The sequence below is a fragment of the Micropterus salmoides genome, unplaced genomic scaffold (genome assembly GCF_014851395.1).
Source record: "Micropterus salmoides isolate LMB-PRFRI ecotype aquatic unplaced genomic scaffold, ASM1485139v1 Ms_hic_scaffold_1, whole genome shotgun sequence".
Classification (NCBI taxonomy): domain Eukaryota; kingdom Metazoa; phylum Chordata; class Actinopteri; order Centrarchiformes; family Centrarchidae; genus Micropterus; species Micropterus salmoides.
The window spans coordinates 61181916-61203254 of NW_024040040.1; the positions used below are offsets into that span (position 1 = coordinate 61181916).

Sequence of the window (21339 nt, forward strand, 5' to 3'; positions counted from 1 at the left end):
AAACATTAGATGATACTGGGTGGCCTCAGGTAAAAATCATTTATCCAAAAATATGTAAACTTAAGGAATTTTGCAAAACTGCCACATTTTCAGCTTAATAATCACAATCAATCAATTAGACATAAACTAAACAAAGTCTAACAACAGATAATTTTACGGTTACATGTTGCTTAAACTAAAATAAATAAAACAAACTTTTACTTAAACATTTTAAGATGTTAAGAGTATTTTTCACGTTTAATATCGTTAATGGTACTTGGCTTTAAATACTTCTTCCTTCACAGGTTTAAAGTAATGACAGGCGCAGCAGACAAACTGAAACCACAGTTTGTATGTGTGTGAACAAAAAAATAACCTTTTTTGGATATATTTTCACTCAGTGATAGAAGAAATAATCAGATCTTTTACCCACGTAAAAATAGCAATAAGTCACTAATGCTAACTAGCTGTAAATTACAAAAGTATTTGCATCAAACTATATTCAAGGAACCAAAAGTAAAAGTACTTATACCCATGGCCCATTTCATCTATAATATATCTATAATTGATGCATTAATGTATTTGTCACTTTAATGTTGCAGCTGTTGAAGATGGAGCCTATATATATATATATTCCCTCCCAGAGATCAATAAAGTCTTATCTTAAAGTATCATAATTTATTAATTGATTGTAATTTGTAATATTTATATGAATCTGCAAAGTCACTAGTAACTAATGTTATCAAAAAAATGTAGTGGAGTAAAAAGTACAATATGTCCCTCTGAGATGTGGTGGAGTAGACGTATGAAGTGGCAGAAATTGGAAAAACTTAAGTACAAGTACCTCAAAATTGTATTTGAGCTATGTACTTGTACGTGGGTAAATTAATTACTGTCCTTTCACTGTGTGTCGTTTACCTTTAGCTAAGCCGACATGTGGAAGACACAAAAGGCGAAGATATGAGCATAAAAGTAGGGCAGTGAAGGGAAATACATGTCAAGCAGGAAGATAACGGCCTCCTGGTTTCATTAAAACTATAAAGCTATTTAAGAACTGGCCAGCCAATCACACGGCCCTGGGCCGACACCAGAAGTCTCACCACATCTCTGTCTGTGGTGAGGAAGGAAAGTCTTTGATGTCTTCTTTTCTCCACCCCGCCCATGCCTCTGCCAAGAGTGCAGGGTTTTATCCTGTGATCCGATAGCAGGTAATTGGACTAAACTGCATCTAATTAGCCACAAAGAGCGATAACCATGAGGTCGTTTCAGCACATTTCCAGCCTCACAGTCGCAGTCTTCTTCTCCGGGGAGAGGAGCTCTAATTGTTCCGAAACAAAACGAGACAAAGCGAAGTGAAGAGCGGCGAGAATGCTCTTTATGTGAGAGCTGATACATGTTTTACAAGCGTCTCCTGACCCAAACGTTTTTTAAACACACGCTGCTGAAGGCCTTAAACAAATTATTTCCTGTTTTAACGTGTCATCCAGGATCTTCCCGGCGGCAGCAGCTCATCACACCCGTCACATGCAGCACGCAAGCAAATTAAACGTTTGAAACCACAGAATATTCCCTTCAGCAAATGAGGCGAGAGCCAAAACACATGGTGCGTGGTTCAGGGCTGGTCCACCTCCCAGTCTAATTTCAGAGTTTCTACTCAGGGTTTTAATCTGGAGCCACCTGCTCATTATAAAATTATAATCCTGTTAGCAGGGAGCGGCAGCTCAGACCGCCTCACAGCTCGCAGCCTGGACGAGCACCAAACTGGTCAGGGACCGCCAGGGCTGAGCTTTACTGATCAGTTTTACTGCCTGTGAAGGTAGAGCTTATCTGAGTTCATCTGAAGGAGAGGTTACAGTCCGACAACTAAAGGAAGGAAACACAAATTTACAGTTTTGCTGATACAATATCACATCCACACTACAGCGTGTTTGCTCTTTGATGGATCGTGAGTCCGATATTGGATATGAACAAACAACAACGTATGAGTTTTCTGACTTTTTTAATGTTCTTCAGTTTGTACGAAGTGTCACCTGAACATGCCTGAAGTCAAAAACCTAAAATGTGTGCTGTCACAGAGAGGACAAATCTACAGTCTCTCCTCAGAGACATTCATGGTGTTGGATTTTGTTGTTCACACAAAAACTTCTTTCACGCCTGACTAATCACTGAGTAAAGTAGGCATGACTGTCAGATTACTGAAACCGATAATTCAGATGCAGCCGCTTCAATTCAGACAGCAGAAAGGTGTGAAGGTGTTTTACACCTTATACACCGTTTCATCGTGTGGAGTGGGGGGAGGTGTTGTTTAGTGTTGCAGTAAACCTGTTAAGAGGCTGTAATTACTACTCATTTAGAGAGTGCGAGTGTGTGTGATAGCATTTTACAGACATGTCAGCGCTGGTCCTGATCAAACGTAAAGGAAAGGAATTTATTTACAGGAAGAAGTTTAAGATTATTACTGGGAAAAAAAAGGGGGGGGGGGGGGAAACAGCTCGATTCTTTCCCCCTCCATCTGTTGGCAGATCGGCATCTCCTCCTCGCTTCATTATCTGACGGACGCTCATTTACGCTGTCAGGGAAGAAAGGCTGCTCCGTGATGTATGTGACCACATGCTGGACATTTTCTGTGTATATGTGTGTGTGTGTGTGTGTTTGTGTGTGTTGGGGTCAATAAAGGCGACCCCCACAGAGAGCCGGGCCCTGGGGTCCCTGGGGGGCCTGTCACAGAGGTAATGGATGATGTTTTCACTACAGGGTGAGACAGCCACAGAACAGCCTTCCTCACACTGCAGAGAAATGAACGTCTGATCACAGAGGCCTTCATTCTTAACCAAACCCAGAGAGGCTCAGATTGGAGGGTGAGTTTTATCAGACGGCGGTCCAGACAGCTGGAATTTCTTTTCTTATATAAGAAACCTTTGTGTTGTCTTGTCCATTGAATTTTATGTAATAATAATAAAACAAATCATCAAAACAACCTCTGACCTTGTTGGACTGAATCTCTGGGTGTCTCTGTTGTTCAGAGCCTTTACGTTGGTCAAGAATTTATTTATTTATTTTTTTTAAATTGTACCTTGTATCTGATTCAGATTCACATTGAATTACATTTAATACACAATATACCATAAAACTTCAATTAATAGCCCGCGATTTTATCTGCTTCAATTGCTGAACTCCCCCCTGGCTGTATGGGACGGGCCTTTGATTCCTTTCACACAAAAGTCTTGCTCAGCAAAGATGGGAAATAAGCTACTATCAAATTGTTTATCATAAGGAAGGTAGCTGTAGTTATTGCAACTTTTTATGAAGAGCTGTTTAATTTTTTTATTTAAACTAAAGGAATATCAATAATCAAGGAATGGACTTTATTAATACTTCAAGTAGTCACCACTTCTTTTTCTGCCTCTCTTGTTGATGATGTCGGTAAATTCTGAATGAATACTACTTTTAATTTTGGAGAATCTAACCGATGTAACGATGTGTAGCATGTTCGTACTGACAAAAGTTTAAACATATCAGTATCAGTTCAGGCAAGAGACTTCAAGAGGTTTTATACCTTCAAAGAACTTCTATTAAAAAACCAGACCAGGCTTCTAATTGAGACCTGCGTTAATTGGTCAAAACGGTGAACTAAAGGCATTTAATTGGGACTTTGCTTTTAATAGAAGTTTTACATATATATATGGGCTTTTGGCCTGAAAGTTTGATATTTTTAACAAAACAAAAGGGTTAAAATGCCTTATTTTATACTTTTGCGTCAAATCTACGCTGTTGTACCTACCCAAATATGTAACTACACGTCGAAGTGACACGGTCTGCAAGAACTGTGATTGGTTGGCTTGGTAGCATCACATTTCCTTCACAGGAAGTACTCTATGCTTTGAATAAATTTTACTAGCCACCAAACTAGCAGCCGTAACGTTACCGTTAAAACCCCTGTGAAATGAATTGTTTAACTCTCAGTATCCAGGTCTGATAACATTTGAAAAGTCTAGAAGAGCTGCACAATTAATATTTTACTCTTGTTCAAATTAGCGTAGGGGTAAACCGGAAGACAGCTTGCTTGGCTGGCAGAAGTCAACACAGTGAACGCCATAACGCTACCGCCAGCTAGCGTTTTGGCAGTGTAATTGTGAAGTGGAAAAGACACATGCCTCTGGTGTGGGAGACCCAGGTTCGATTTCCACTGAGGCATTTACCATTGTGCCCCTGAGCAAGAAGACACAAGCTAAATGTAATGTAATGCAGAACAACGCACAAATCTAAATGTGTGGACGTAGGCTAAGGCGTAGACTCGACGCAGAAGTACAAATCATGATTTAGACCCAGGAACTAAATCAGGAACCACACGCATTGTAAAGAGGGCTTGCTGAACAAATTTGTTTTTTAAATTGTCCAATTCACTGACAGTGCCATTTCGTATATCCACTAGGGAGCAGATCTGACACAGCAGAAAAAGCTGCAGCATTATTAGTTTCCCATTAAAATGTTCTGCTGTTGCATCTTGGAGAAGTGTAGTCCTAATGTTTATTGAAGACGCGCGTCACAAAAGCGCTGCAGGAAAACGGGATACACGGGCCATCATATGGGCTCCAAAAACATTCCTGCGATGGTCATCTGAGTTTCTTGTCATTCTGATTTTTTTGCGAGCACACATTTTCATTCTTGTTGTTAGCTTATAATCAACCATTGATTACTTCCAAATCTGTTGAGCTAATGATCTCCATTTGTTAAATCTGTGGCGCCAATGATTGGGCTGTAATGATGGCTGGCAGGTTTGCCAACATTTGAATATGATGATGGCCAGAGACTCAAGAGGAGATGCCGCGACCAGGCTGAAGCAATGGTGTTTTCATTTGATGCGTTTGATGTCTGATGGCGTTATTAGAGTGAGACTTCCTGTACGCTCGTGGATCTGGTGAGGTGGTGATGGAGGTGGGGGTTGGGTAGGCGACCGAACACGTGTTGGTGCCTGTGGGTCGCCGTGGCCTCGCCATCACCCACATCTGCAGCTCTGTGGCTGTAAACAGCCGCTGATGGATGGATGGAGGTGTCCCGGCGCCCTCTGACCCCTGATGGTTGGAGGGCAGGGGGCTGCGAGGTCAGCGCCTGGGCTTCCTGCTAACTCATCTGTCCCGCTCGGCTCAGGAGGCCCATTCCTCAGCCGGGCCGACAAGCAAACGGGGTCGAAGTCCTTCTCTGTAATTGTGGCGCTTGCTTTGAAGTTTGGGAGTCGTTTCTCTCGTCTCTTCATGCAGAAGGTTTTTTGCAAACTCTGCCGCTCTGTTGTCGCCGTGCTGAGAAGCACTTGGACGTGCAAAGTCTTTCCAGCTGTTTTTATGGAGGCTCATGTGTAATTTTTAAGCCGAAGCAGCTCTTTAATGAGTTGGGTGACTGTAAACAAATGGTAGCGTACACACAAAGTGTCCCCACCTGTTTATGCTCGGGTTATGTGAAAAAGCAAATACCATCTGTGTGCGGGACGGGAGGTGAATTACACACTAATTACATTAACAGGGATCCAGTTGATTTTTGCACTTTTACATGAAACAAAAAATGAAAACATGGAAAAGCCGGCAGTGTGTGTGTTTGTGTGTGGCGTAAACAGCACGTCGGCTTGTGGCTCGGCTTTTATGAGCTTTGGCTCAGAGGAGGCTGCAGGATTTTGTGTACGACTTCAGGGGAGGCAGCCATGAAGCCAGAACACCCTCCACCAAGTAAATGCAGTGGACGAAGTATTCAGATCCTTTAAGAAAAAGTACACCTCATTGTAAAATTACTCCATAACAACTAAAAGTACTGCATTGAAAATGGAAAGGAAAATGTACTTATATTTATTCATTTAGCTGATGCTTTACTTAAAGTATAAAAAAGTAAAAACACTCAATGCAGAAAGACTCGTGCATTAATGTAAAAGCAGCATTTTACTATTGTAGCTGGTTGTATCATGTAAATGCTCAGTACTTGTATAGTGCCTTTCTAGTCTTAGACCACTCAAAGCGCTTTTACACTACATCTGCATTCACCATTCACACACATTCATACACTGGCGGAACAGCCGCCAGGGGCAACTCAGGGTTCAGTATCTTGCCCAAGGACACTTCGACATGCAGCCTGGGGGAGCCGGGGATTGAACCGCCGACCATTAATTGATTGTAAAATTCTGAATATTGTGATAAATGTTGTCACAATTGCCCAGGGCTCAATGTGACCCCTTCATAATGCTTGCCTTGTCAGTCTAAAACTCAAAATTATTACAAATACATTTATACAAATACATTTATATTACGTTTGTGAACCATGAAATGATTTTACATGAAAAATTAATGTAATGTGTAATGAATGTAAAACTGTTGGATAGCTTAATTTATAACATATATATTTTTAAATCTTCATGTATTTTGTGTGTATAAATCCTACTTTGTAAAGTAACTGAAGCTGTCAGATAAATGTAGTGAAGTAAAAATTACAATATCTCCCTCTGCGATGTGGAGGAGTAGAAAGTGGCATGAAAAGAAAATACAAAGTAAAGTACATATTAGATATGTAAGTGCTTGAGGAAATATACTTAGTTACCACCACTGAGTAAAAGTATTCATTATGCAGTTTAAGCAAAATTATGTACAGGAGCTTTTTCAGTCTTAATGAAGTTGCCCTCTGGCAGTCATGTAAAATGGATTTAAACCGCAGCTGCACGTTTTCCATTCTGTGAGTCGGTGAGTAGCTCCTTTAATATCATGTTGTTTGATTGCTTTCTCAGCTTTGTGTTTGGATGCTTGCATTGAATGTTTCTGCCCTTCACACAACCTTAACCTCCAACAGCTAGTGCCTCTTTTCCCTCCCGTCCTCAGGTGCCAGTGTTTCCTCCCCCTCCCACAGTTCTTCTCACCTCCCATCTGCTGCAGGACTTGTTGTCCTCCAGGTTCAGCTCAGAGTCCTGGCAGCGGCCCCGACCCCCACCGAACGGGGACCGATTTAGCCTCTCTGTGTTTGCAGGGAGGAATAGGTGATGGTGGTGTTTGGTTGTTCTGCTTGACTCAGCCAAACTTATGAGTCAGTCACGACTGGGATTTTCAGTACTAAGCCGGGTCCTCCCACTTTTACTGGTCGATTCATTTCAGCTTCGTGCTCATAAAAAATAATATTTCCTCTGGGTTCTTATATTCTCGGTATTAGAACGATTGAAAGGTGATTTATTCTTTATGCTCATAAACAGGAGAGGAGATTTTAATATGAAGTTTGGTGGGAATAACTTTTGTTCTGATCCTTTTGGACAAACTAATTCTACTGAGCAAAATGAGCTTTCACTCTGAATCTGACCCTGCATGTTGTTACAGCAATCTGAAAAACTCAGATTGATTGTGTACTATTCCTCTTGATGGGGGACGACGCAGTAAATACTTCACCAAGTAGCTGCTTTTGTGTGTTATTGGTAACGATACTATTATAAAGTATTCAAATTCTAGATGTGCACACATGACACCTGAGAGGTTGTAAATGTTTGTTGCAGCACTTCAGGAATGTTATTTGTTGATGAGGCCCATAGTTGGAGTCAGTTACACTAAATAACTTCACTCCCTAGCTGCATTAATGGCCTCTAACGTTGGAGAACTTCATAATTCTACTTTAGTTTATTCTGTCAAACCAAAATTTTACATATGTACAAAAATCCATCCTAACTCTTGAACCCATATTATGTAAGTATGAAATATGTAAGTTTGTGGGAGGCAGATAAATGGAAATAGTGCAATGAAGTGCATTTATATAGCCCGTCCTAGTCTACTGACCACTAACAGTGACGAGAGGGCGACGCTACCTAGCTTAGTTGGCGCCTGTAATTCATGTTAACTGAGGCCAGCGAAAAACTGGTTTAAAATGAAATGTACTTACTGCAAAAGATTTATAGCTGACTCGTAATTAACGTCGCCGCTGGTTAAATGTACACAGTGCAGCAGATACAATTCACCTTTTTCCTGTCTGACAGCTTGCCATGGTAGAGACTTGTCAATCACAAGCCCTAAAGCCTCCTCTGCTTCCTGGTCTCTGTTCCTCTAAATGGGACCATAATTTACTAAATGAACATCATCCTGTGCTGAAGAAGACTTGAAACTAGCGACTGAGACCATAAACTCATCAGGAAAGTGTTTACTGAGGGAATAAATCAGCTGAGAAGTAGAAACATTTTCTCAGAGACTTCTAGACAATCACACTTCTTTCTGCTGGCTGATGGAGAGAATGCAGGTTTAGGGGCTCTTCAGCACTGGCTTCACATTTTAGACCCGGAAGTTTCCGCTTGTTACCAGCCTGGGAGCAGTAAGTGGTCAGTGTCTTGCTCAAGGACACTTAGGCTACGTTCAGACTGCAGGCCAAAGTGACCCAAATCCAATTTTTTTGTCCATACGTGACTCAGATCTGATCTTTTTCTGACAGTGTGAACAGGCCAAGTCACATGGAATCTGATCTTTTCTTTTTTGACGTCTCTGTTGAGCAGCTGTTTTCACAGTTCTGCTGTAGACGGAGCCGCGGTGAACAAAAAAGCTCCACAAAAGACATTATGATCATGTGGCTCTCTTCCTCGCCATCATCTGCTCACAAATTCTCTTACACCTGAAATCTACTGGACCGCACGCTCTCTTCTGAGTTATATGCATGCTACTTGTGTCTGTGCTGACATAGTGGTGAGGGAGAGAGTTGGGGGCAGATGCGTTGTACAGCGGCAGAAACCGTAACGAAAAAAAAAACAGAAAGTTGTGAACACCGGACCGCGAGCTCTCTTCTGAGTTATGCGCATGCTACTTGTCCGTGTGGACACAGTGGAGAGAGTTGTGAACCCTTGTCATAATTCAGGAGAAATGTGACCCATGAGAGGACAATAAAAAACGGGAATCTCCCGTGAAAATTGAGTGTGTTGCAAGAATGAGCTAACTGGAGCTAACCTCTGTGGCTCTGTTTACTTCTGTACGACAGCGTGCTGCGCGAGACGTCGTGTTATTCTTTTGTGCACATGGGTCATTTTCAGGCCGATACAGGCCACATCTAAACAATAACGTGAACCGTCAAAAAAATATCGGAATTGAGCATTAAGGCCTGGAGTCTGAACGTAGCCTTTGACCTCTGATTACTAGATGAATGCTCTCCATCCTGAGCCAGAGTTAAGCTGCACTATGCATTATTTCTATTTTATTAATGGTGAACATGTTTTTAACTTTGCTAAGCTCACAAGTCAACAGTAATGATCAATTATGAAAAAGAAACCAAACTTGAATTTGAACCAATGAACACCTTTTGTTTGTACTGAGGTTGGACGTCTGAGCACTGAGTGATTCTGGGGCATGATTCGTGAGCAACCCCCCTCTTCCCTGCTTTCAGTTATTTTCATGCAGTGATGATGATTCATTTCTGTTTGAAGCTTGGCAACACTTGTTAGCGCTTACTCCATTCTGTTATGCATCATTACAAACACTGTATTGAAGAAGTGCAGTGGGTCGCTTTCAGGAATCAATGAGCAGAATTGGACATCCAAATGACATTCATCCAGTATAAAGTGATTTGAAAGTGTTTGTTCATGTCACAACTCTGCTTTCCGCCTATCAGGACACCTCTGAACAGCCCACGGGTGAAATACCTGGACCACAGCATGGGTCAAAGGTCATCACCCTGGACAACATCCCCAAGTTGGGGCCAGGTAAGAAGCAGGGTCGGAAATAGGGGGGTGAGGAGGAACACAACTTCAAAGTACATTAGGGGCAGTGGGGGGGGGGGCAAGTGAATGCCAGCACAGAGGTGGAAGGTCACAGGTTCAATCCTCCAAAACAGCCACAAGGTCTGGTTAAGTGCTTCTAAATAAGTCGAGGTTTCAACTGGAGTGAACTGTGGTGGTTCCTTTATGATCCAATCACAAAATAAAAAAGTATATACCCATCGTGTCTTCACGTGCACCCATACAAAATGAGCTGTGTGTAGAGAGTGTACTGAGTGTATGTAGCAGGCTATACGCGACAACACTAGAAGGTACCATAATGACTCAACATGCTAAAGTGCTAGCATTGCTCTTAGCATTGCACCCATGGATAATCTGGACCACATAACTGAATTTCTACTTTCTTAACGTTTTGAGCGGTGAAATGGTGCACTTACAGTCAGGTGCTGAAAAAGCCAGGCTCTCAGGATGTTCGTGGCCACTTTGGGGAAGATGCCTCTTTTTTTGTTGTGCAGTTTGTCTTTGTCGGGGTCGTCATCGTCCCCTGTGCTGGGAGACGCCATGCCGTTATCCAGACAGTCCCCTGATCAACACATAGAGGAGAAGAAAGAAACCCACGAACTTCACTTCATAGTCTTGACAGGAAATTGACTTTTTCATACATACCAAACAAGTCAGGCTGGTTGGTTCATATCTGACTAACTTCAACAATTAACTAGACCTTTTAAGGAGCTGGCATGAACACCCCCCTTCACAAATTCAAAAGACAAAAATTACTTAATTTCTTCTCGAATAAGTCAAACAAAAGTTTCTCAAAGCTTAAAGATGATATATATAGATGCAGTTTAAAATGAGTTTTAATTTGTCTACAATAACAAAAACCCTGAATATTCCTGGTAGGTTTAAGTCCATGTGGTCACTAAACGCTGGTTCCGCACATTTTAGCCAGAGTACATGAGTCCTCTCAACACTCTCCTGCCCATATAAACACATAAATATACTCATGTACTTTCCCTGCACAGATTTCCCCAGTTGATTCAAACTGGTGACCCTGCAGTGACCCTCTCTGGCCGTGTTCTGACTCAGGGTTCCCACTCTTACCAAGGGATAATTTTCCAGGACTTTTTCCACGACATTTTCAGTGATGATCTAGCTGACAGGGATGACGTCATACACTAATATGCTCCTCACTGCAAAAGTCTATGGCTTTGACGTATATATGAAAATATCTATTACATGCGTAGAAGTTAGAACAAATTGATCTTGCCTTGTTTTAAGGTTATGTTTAAATAGTGTTTTTAATGCCAGTATTGTGTTTCTTTTGGAAAGTGTTCTATGCTTGGCAAGTACTTTTCTTATGAATTATATTTTAACCACTGCAGCCTCAACACCAATAAATAATAGCTGCAACACATATAATAGCCCACAAATCCCAGCATTCTATTGAACTATAGCTTTCTAAAATCACTGTGGTCCTGAGGCCAAATGCAGTGTAACGGTACAAAAAGCTATTTTAGACATGTTGCTCTGTGTACATCCTTCGGACCACACAGCAAACTTGGTGTATTGATATGCAAGCGTAATACAGTCCAAAAACTGGGACTATTTTATAGGTGTGCAAATATTACTAGTTAATTAATGTTCTAAAGAACGAGTCACAACAGGAAATTAAAGCAAGCCGTGGTATAAATCAGTTATCACACCATATTTTAGGCCCTTTTGCTAATGAAGCTAATCACAACTCACTGTGAGCTACAGCTAAAAAGTTTCACCATGTTACGGTCCCTTTTATTGTAACGTAGCATTGCCTAGAAGAGACAATGCTTGCAAAGAAAAAAAGAGTCCTGTTAGACGTTGGTATTTAGCCAGTGTTTGTTGCAGCTGGGCTCCCATTCATTGTTCTGACCCTGGCTTCCTATTCTTATCCAACTTTCTCAATACCAGGAGCGTAGGAATGAATAGCTATTGACGGGGGACGGGCCCATCGAGAATGCCTATGTTGAGGGTTCAGAATTGTGAGCCACGGCTCTGCTCAATACCCAACACATCATCGCAAATCATCGCTCTTAGCCAGAGTTGAAAAACAAACTTTAAACCTTTGCAGGCAAATCAAGCTAGCAAGCTCATCAACTTCAGCAACTGAACCGGACATGTTAAACTTTAATCTATAAACCTAATAAAAACTACCACAGTTACCAACCTGCAGTGACTAATATTTAGCTTTGGAGAATAACTTACTTATAGAGATTTTTGGTCACTTGAATTAATGTCATTCAACCTTTGTGGGGTCCAAAACCGAGCAACTGCAACATCGTCAAGTGTTGTTGCAGTACCCCTCCGCTGCTGAGTTTGTCTAGTGCGACTGAGGAGGACTTGACAGCGCGATTGGTTGGTGGCCGAGGACCATTTCTCATGCTTCCACGTTGGAAAGCCACCTCACCACCATCATAGCAACCCATGCAAATATGTTAGTGATGTCTGACACACAAATCCAATCTGATCACTTGCAAATTATGCACAGATGGTCTGATTTGAGAAACAAATCTGATTCTCCTGCAGTCTGAACAAAGCCTCTGTGCCGCACCATCCCCCCGCAGGTTTGGGATTGTGGCACATAATGCAGCATTTACACTGAAAACCACTAAAAGCTGCCGGGTCGGGCGTTTTTACTGCACTTTCTCTGCCTGTTTAATGAGGCCCATTTTCTCCTCAGTGTTTTTAATAGTGCCGGGGCAAGATTAGGGCGACGGTCCCGGCAGCCTGCAGCAGGAGCTCCAGGCCCTGCCGCCCTGCCCTGAGTCAGCGAGTGGACAAGGGCCTCGCAAAGCCTGAACAGACGCAGGATTCTGCCGCGCAGCAGAGCCTGAAAAGGTGGAAATAATCATAAAAATGATGCGTAACTCCATAAACAAGCTCTCAGCCTCATTAGTCTGAACCGCAAGCTCCCCCAGGCTGATTTACTCTCCTCTACCCGCACTCCCTCGCTCCTCTCGCTCTCCTTAGAGAGCTAAGGAAAGAGAGGTCCAAACCCAACCTGCTAATGGTTTGTGACAACTCTGCTTCACAACATGTGAGCCAAAGGAGAGGAGGAGGAGGAGGAGGAAGGTTGTGGTTGATGAAAAGGAGGAAGAAAACAAGAGGGAGGTGAAGGAGCTTCATTTTGTGATCACAGCCGTAAATATCAAAAGCTGCTGCGCAGTCGGCCATGTGTGAAGACAGACGGGAAGAGACACGACGGGCAGTGGATGAACACATTATTAGAAGAAGTGTGATTTTCATCGTATATGCAACCAGCTGACAAGGTTCTCATACATGTCACCTCCACATTAGTTTTGTGTCCATTAAAATATTTCTCTGGTTTGAAGCAAATTTCTGAATTCGTTGCAAAATGAAATGTGAATTACAAAATCTGCATTTCCATCACCTGTTTTAATATAAATATATTCAAGAGAGCATGACGATATTACGTATTCAATCGAGCACCAGTATCTTTGACACCTCAGCACAAACACTGTCCACAGCAGGAGGAGGAACAACAACATCAACATGTATCTGTAAAACCTGTCAGCCTTTGTGGCATCCTCTGTTTTTAAAACCTTTCCAGCTCAGCCAAGATAAGGTTACAACCTTTTTTTATGGTGTTTCTGTTCATATTACTTACAGCAAAAATTGAAAATGTGTGAAAAAAACCGTGTGATTGAAATACAATTCAAAGAAAATTTAAAAAATCATACATATTTTTTCTGTAACGTAAGCCAGTCAACAGGCTGGTATAAAAACGCCACTTCTGCGCAACTTCACCGTCGGCCCATTTGCCCACATTTGTTTTTGCTTTTGCTACCAGCTGTTGTTTACGCGGCTAACGTTGCTGCATTGGCTCATATGTTCAACCAATCAACATACACTTATGTCACTCAAGGTTCCTTTTGTGCTGGGAGGGTAACCTACTGTCAAGTAGGAGCTTAAAAAGTCCCTCAAAACGACCTAACAACTACGATCGTTCCCACTTCTTGCAGTGTGGACACAAAAGGTGGGTGGGCGACAGCTGTTCCTCCGTCATTTCTCAGCCAATGAACAACTAGGGATTGCAGACTGGCTGTGTGACAGCTGTAGCCAAGTAGGAACACATCCACGGTGAGACAATGCAGCTGTAGCTTCTTGTGTGACTGTTTTTCTGTTGTAAATCAACAAACTGACCAAAATATTCTACTACAGAGACACTTCACCAAAACTTTGCTGAATGCACATTAAACATGCCAATAACAAGTGTTAGCTTGCCAAAGAGTGTTCTTCCAACAGTCCTTGAGTTCTGTTTGCACATCATGAATCTCTCTCGCTCTGCTCTACACATGTGATAAAGAAAAAAACAAATACATGAAGCAGTCCAGTCGTGCTGCTGCCTGCCTCCTCCATCGCTGCGCTCTTTTAAAACTGTTTGTACAAAATTTTATTATCCGTGGTCTGTTGGAAGAACGCTCACTGGAGAGAGAGAGAGGAGGAGAGAGTCTTTATTTTCCACCACATTTCCACTACGGACCATTTCCCCTCTCTGCTGGCGACGGTGGGAGGGGTCAGATGAATGAGAGCCAATCCAACGCTCTAATAAAGGTGACCTCACTGCTGAGGCCAGACCTGGAATAAAAACACTGAGACGGACTGAGATGACGCTGAACACAACATGTCCTGCTGGGAGATTTTAAACACTTGTAGGAGGCTGGAATGGCTCTAACACACTATACGGCCAAAAGTATGGGGACAAATGAACATTGCAGTCATATATGAGCAGCCTGCACCCTCCTGGTTTCAGCCTCTCCACCATATGTTTGCACATGGCTGCAGGGATTTGCTTCCACAAGAGCTAATTAGTGAGGTCCAACACTGATGTTTTGGACTCTAAGTCGGCGTTCCAGTTCATCCAAAAGGTGTTGGATGGGGTAAAGCGTGTTGGAAAGTGGTGGGGACATAAGGGCTCAGGTGAAAAAATCGTTTTTAACGGTCATCAGAATATGCAATTTTAGGAAATATAACTTGGGGTTGGTATGAGGTCAGAGAAGATAAATACAAATTACGGCGGGTTGGTAAAAATACTGCATAACGGCGCATCAAAAGGGCATAACATAGTCCCTTATAGAGTCAACAATACGAAAGTACTAAGCATAAAACTCAAGTAATCCATCACATCCACACCTGCAACACAATGTCAACACCAAAACCACATCTACTGTAGAGAAAGCACCAGTGCATGTACGTCAGCCCAGCGAGAACAGGCCTGTCCAATTTCACTGCTCTAAAATATGACTAACATTATTAATTAATTTAGATGTTGTGTTAAACTGTTGTTTCAATGCAGCAAACTTTTTAATGTTAGAGACATGTTCACAGGGAGAGAAAATTTGGAAACTGAAGAAATTTTCTCTCCCTGAAGAAAAAACTGTGTGAAGAATGCATGTTTTTGGGTCATTTTAGAATCAGTACGTTTGCACAATGCACATTTGTTACTGCTATATTTTAAATTGCATTGCATGTTTTCTTATAGTGCAAATAAACCTTTCACAAAGCATTTTCATTTGTTAGCTAACACTTCTTGGCGCAAGCTATTTTTCAAAACATTTTTGACAAATTATGCATTTTTGTTATGCTGCTTTTTGATCACCCCCTGGTTATCTTCTAGAAATGGATTTCTTTGTGTGAATTTTAAACAAAAGATTTGATGAAAGGTGTTTTCACTGCTGTCGTGCCCTGCATGCAAACATTAGGCATTGATAATGTGAGGGAGAGCTACATATATGCCTGTTAAAACAGTTTTCAGTAGCATAGTAGGTCCTTGACATGGTGTCACACTGCCAAAGTTTGGCTTTTGCTGAAACAACACCCCTGGCTGGAACTAGTCATTGCTGTGACTGTGTGCAGTGCGACAGTGAGGTTGCCAGGTTTGGTACTATTGTGCACTAACCATCCTGCATCCCTAATAACCTGCTATAACTTCAGAGAGAGAGAAGTGTCGAGTAGATGGACAAAGTGTTGCTCCAGTAAGTAACTCCCCCTCAATCTATATTCAAAACAGAAATGTAGCGGTTGGCGGTTTCCCCTTGCTTTAATGCTAAGCTAGGCTAACCACATCCTGACTCGAGCTCTGTATTGAGCACACCAACATGACACTGATGTCAATCCCCTCATCTCAGTCTTGGAGAGAAAGCAAACAAGTGTTCACTCCACATTGAATGACCGAGAAAGGCTATTCAAAATGACAGTAATATGGTATTTTATGCTGAGGACATGTTTCTGTGTTTATGTTCTCCATGATGGCAAATTAACACAGAGCACCGGCCAAATATGCCGGGGCGTTTGGCCGTGGCTTCTGAGTTAGCCTACAGTTAGCAGATGTCATTTGAAGTCCTGCTGAACTGAGGTTTTTCAGTAACGTCAAAGAAATCTCTTATTAACCACTTTTGGCTCCGTCACGGAGGTCAACTGGGGGGCTGGCTGTGTGTAAGAGATGTTTAAATCTCTACCAGTCAACGGAGAGCGAGCTGAAGCAGCATGTGGTCTGGCTGCTGATACATCTAGTCAGAGCGAACAGTCTGATAAAGCAGATTTGTTTCCAGATGGAGGTGTGACACAGTTTGTCTCCATGGTCTGTGCTCGAAAACACCCCGAGTTGGAGCTTTACAATTCAACTCGAAGGGAAGTCAATTTCTTTTACAGACTGGATCTTACTCTCCAAGTTTTGGTTATTGCAGACACAAGTAACCATATTTCGTATCTGAGGCAAACAAGACTCAGAATCAGTAAAAACAAGTCTATGATGTCTGTTACAGCTGGCCTCTGCCTTTACAAACTGCATACGTATGTGCACTCGTTAATGGGTTGCATTAGTCCTGCAAGATCTAATGCAAGCTTACAACTTGTTCTTTTCATGTGCAGATTGGTTCAAATATAGTTAGAGCAGCAGCCCACCATACCTGACAGACGTTTGCCCTACAAAACCTCCTCCCTTTTAGGGCTTCGCTTTCCATTACAAGCATCTCGCCAAGACCCCTGGTCCCTCTCACTTCGACTCATCTTCTCAAAGGCTACGTTCAGACTGAAGGCCTTTGTGCTCAATTCAGATTTTTTGTTTGACAGTTAACAAAATGTGTAAATGTGGCCCATATCAGACTCCAGTGCGAACTGTCCGCGGCCTGAAAGTGACGCATACGCAGAAGAATAACGACGTCACACGCAGCAGCACGCTGTCGTAGTAAACAAGGAGCCACAGAAGTTAGCTCTGGCTAGCTCATACTTGCTAACAGTCCCAATTTTTACAGTACACTTCTGTGTTTCATTGTCCTCTCACGGGTCATATTTCTCCTGAATTATGACAAGGGTTCACAACTCTCTCCACCGTGTCCACACGGAAAGTAGCATGCACATAACTCAGAAGAGAGCTCGCGGTCCGGTGGAAGAAAGGGAATTTGTAAGCAGATGATAACGAGGTAGAGAAAAAGGAGAGCCACACGTTTAATTATGGCTTTTTCGTTCACCGCAGCTACAGCAGAACTATGGCAACAGCTACTCTAGAGTGACATCAACGTCGCATCAATTTTGAGAGTCCAGACACAGGTCGCATTTTAAAATATCCGATCTGTATAGGATTTGGACCAAATATGAAAATGGCCCAAATCTGAACTGTAAAAAATCAGATTGCAAGTGACTTGGCCTGTTCACACGGTCATAAAAATATCAGATCTGAGTCAAATATAAGCTAAAAAAAAAAAAAAAAAAAAAAAAATCGGATTTGGGTTACTTTGGCCTGCAGCCTGAACATAGCCGAAGACGCCCCAGGCTTCAGAGGCAGCAGCAACGTCTAACAGAGAGATGGGGAGGCTAGTACCACTGCCCCCGCTCAGGAGTTATTCCCCACTGTTTGTTCTCACTGTTCTTTCTGACTCATCGATACGAGCGCCATGGCATCAAATATAATGAGCCCGAAGCTTTGTGTGGACCCGGGACGTGATCACACACGTTTTGTACTATACACTGTTGCAGGCAAAGGAAATGTGGGCAGTTCTTTGCAAAACTTCAGCTTTAAAGTTTGGATTTAACCATAAACGACATTAAGAGTTTACGGCCATGCTAACGGCTCTGTAATAGGGTGACCAGACGTTTTTGTGGCGTGTCCCAGTCAGGAGCTGTCACCGGAAATGTGCCCATTTTTAACTGTGTGTTAATCATAGAATGTAAAAAGTGTTAACAGACCTAAAATCAGATTTTCCGTGGCCAGAAGGACTGGACAGCAGAGCAGACAGGTGTCATGCCGAAAAGTGATTGTCCGCCGAAATCTAATTGCCGTGCAGTATGTTAAAGCTGTATCCCTTTTGCAATCATCCTTTTGACTCTACATTATTTAACTTGCTGTGTACCAACCAATCCAGTCCTTTTTACCTGTTGAAATACCTTTAAAAGGGCCAAAACAACCCATAAAATGCAATATTCTACTTGCCAGAAAGTTATTGCAGGCTCTACTTATTGACAGAAAGGTTATTTCTGCTCTGAAATGACTTGATTATATTCATGTGGGTTATATTTGACAGATTATAAAACCGCAATTGTCCCACTTGTCATTTATAATAAAAAAATATATATTTATGACATACGGACTACCAAACCAAAAATGTCCCCAGTTTTCATTTCAGAAATCTGGTCACCTTATACTGTGGTGCTGGAAGCTAAATGCTAACACATCTTAGTTAGCGAGTTAGCATGGTAGCATTTTAAACTTGAAAGTTTGACCTGGTGATGGGGGAGTCATTAGGACTCACCGTCTGAATGGCAATCCTCCTGATAGTTTAGACACATTTCACTAAATGAAATGGTGCTTAGATGTTATTGTCCCGTACAGCAGTGAATACTGATCTGCAAACCACAGAAGCATGTTACTTTTCCAGAAACACAAATAAAAGAAACCCTTAATGAGAAACAGAAACTAGCATGAAAACACCTAACAGAGCCAAAGTCCGTGACACGATTAAGGCTGATGTACGATGGTATTGTATTTGCTTTTTTAACAAATCTCTTTGTATATCAAACTCAGCCTTGGTGGTTGTTCCTTTCTTTGAAGGTCAGACTCACAGGTGAACCCGCAGTGGCCCCCCCACAGTGGTGTAAAACTGTAAATGTGGGCAGCAGATAGAGAAACCACAGGGCCTGTTTCAGTTGGCCCACTAACAGACGCATGCTAACAGAACCGGCTGGACTGAGACCAGCAGCTGCTGGACACGTCTGTGTGTGTTTTAAAGTGGGGCTGCAGTTGCTGTGTGTTTATTCTATCAAAACGTGTATGCACATACGTTTCTGCGTTTACGTCATTATCTGTGTGGCATTGTTTATTTATTTTTAAAATATATCTGTCAATTCAATTTTATTTATATAGCGCCAAATCACAACAACAATTATCTCACAGCGCTTTTCATAAAAGAGCAGGTCTAGACCGTACTCTGTGATGTTATTTACAGAAGCAAAATAATTCCCACCAAGAGCAGCACTAGGCGACAGAGGCAAGGAAAAACTTCCTTTTAAGAGGCAGAAACCTCGAGCAGAACCATGGCTCAGGGTGGGCGGCCATCTGCCTCGACCGGTCACAAGTCTTCATTTTCTTTATCTATTAACTTTTTTCTTGATTAATGAATAAAATTATTATTTGGCCTTCAAAATGTCACAAAAGAGTGAGAAATGCCAACATTTAATATTCGGCACATGTCTGCTCTGTAAATCACCCCAAAAGAGAGATGTTTATATTTTACATTTTTACATTTTTTTGCATCAATAATTCATAATACTGTTCGTTCTCCCCGTGGAACTTTTTTCCATTCAGCCAATGAAAACACACGAGTCTGACTACTGGTCTATTTGTGTTTACTTGGGTTAAAAACAACCTGCGAATATTCGCCCTTAATCTGGTTTACTACGGCAGTGTTAAATTAAATTACAATAACTTGATCAAAAGGATGCCGAAAAAAGTACATCATGATGCAGATTTGTTGAACATATAAATTCATGCTTTGATGGGTCGGTCTGCAAGATGACAAGCAAACAACTTTTAAAATGCCCGTCTTCTTAATGGAGTTCGGATCGATCAGCTACTGTATGTAAATTTATCATTTTCACACCATTCGCTTCTCACCTAAGAGAGAGAATTTGTGTCTCTCTGTATGTAATCAAGAATTTGGTTGGCATCCTATGTGAGCACACAGTAACAGGTAACATGAACACATGTCTTCTTCTGCACTTTAACTTCTTGAACTCGATACGACTCCACAACACAAACCACAGTAATGCACATCTAAATATCTGTCACGTTGTTCTTTCTCTGCAAATAGTTGTATTATATTTCTCTATTCTTTCATTATTCTTATATAACTTGCATTTGTTTATTCCATATTTATATATTTCTACATTTATTTATGTCAACTGTATGTTTGTCTACATGTAGCAGCTCATCACCAAAGCAAATTCCGCATATGTGTAAAACACTACTCGGCAATAAAGCTCCTTCTGATTCTGTTTCTTCTGATTGAACGAGTGACCAAACAAAAATTCAGGTTGCAGCCTAGATAGCTAATTAGCTGCAGAACAATTTATCAGCACATGTCAACATCAGTAAGTTTAGATGCTTAATGTTGCGAGTCCTTGTTCTTCAACACCACTGCTACAAAACACGGTTTTTAGCTTGTAAGCTAACATTTACACCACAGGTTTGGTCTCCCCGCACCTTAAACATTCAGCCATTAGTTAGACTTTTTCAAACGAGCACGAAGACAAAGTAAACGTTGACGGAAACATACTTTGCGAAAGTCCTATGTCCATTTCTGCAGGTGTTTTAGACTGTGTGCATGTTAACTTTCTGTGTATTGTAATGTATATTATTAATGGATGATTCAGTGAGTGCAAAGCAGGCTGTGTTATTTCAGTTTCCCTGAGTGTGTATGTGTGAGTGGCGTTCTGGGACATAAAGCTCTCTTTCTTCCAGCTTTGCTCGAAGCTCAAGTCGTCTGTCAGCCTTTATAACTCTCTCACTCCCTCTTTTTCTCTACTGTGTCTCCTCTGCAACCCTTCAAAATTAACGTTACAGGTAGCTTGTTTTAATTCCTTTATATACTTGTAACTATTTTAAATACAGGTAGCTAGTTTAACTACTTTATGCTTTAGCTCAGGGGTTTTCAAAGTGTGAGGTGGGCCTCCCAGGGGGGCTCCAAACAGTTTCGGGGGAGGCTCAGTGAATGGAAGTGAAACAATATTACATTACTTATTGCATTAGTTCTGAAAAGCAGATCACATAGAACAGCCTACATGTGTGAGAGTTCAGAGAGACATTAGTATTGAGGAACTGTCTTCCCCCCAGAGTCAAAAACTAAACATACTTTAGGACAGAGCTTTAAAACTATTTGGTGTAGTCAGACGTTATGTCAAACAGCAATATTAGGCTATTTGGGCTCAAATGTTGAGTGTCTATAGGATCAAATGGTATAATCATGATCCCATAGGCATCCAGGAATTGAGCGAAACTTACCAAGTAAACTAAAGATGTGGTGTGGGGGTGCCTGTTTCCCAAGCTTTGTCTGAGGGGAGGCCCGCAGTCTCAGACTTTGAAAAAACCCTGCTTTAGCTAGTTTAGTACCTCA

At 41.8% G+C, this 21339-nt stretch overlaps 1 protein-coding gene across 1 annotated transcript in view; it reads right to left on the minus strand.

The window, feature by feature from the left end:
* meis1a (Meis homeobox 1 a) overlaps positions 1-21339 on the minus strand; it is a 62619-nt gene that overhangs the window by 22493 nt on the left and 18787 nt on the right. Inside the window, exon 9 of the mRNA XM_038734679.1 lies at positions 10117-10262. Coding sequence (XP_038590607.1) covers positions 10117-10262 — 146 coding nt within the window. The remainder of the gene's footprint in view (positions 1-10116; positions 10263-21339) is intronic.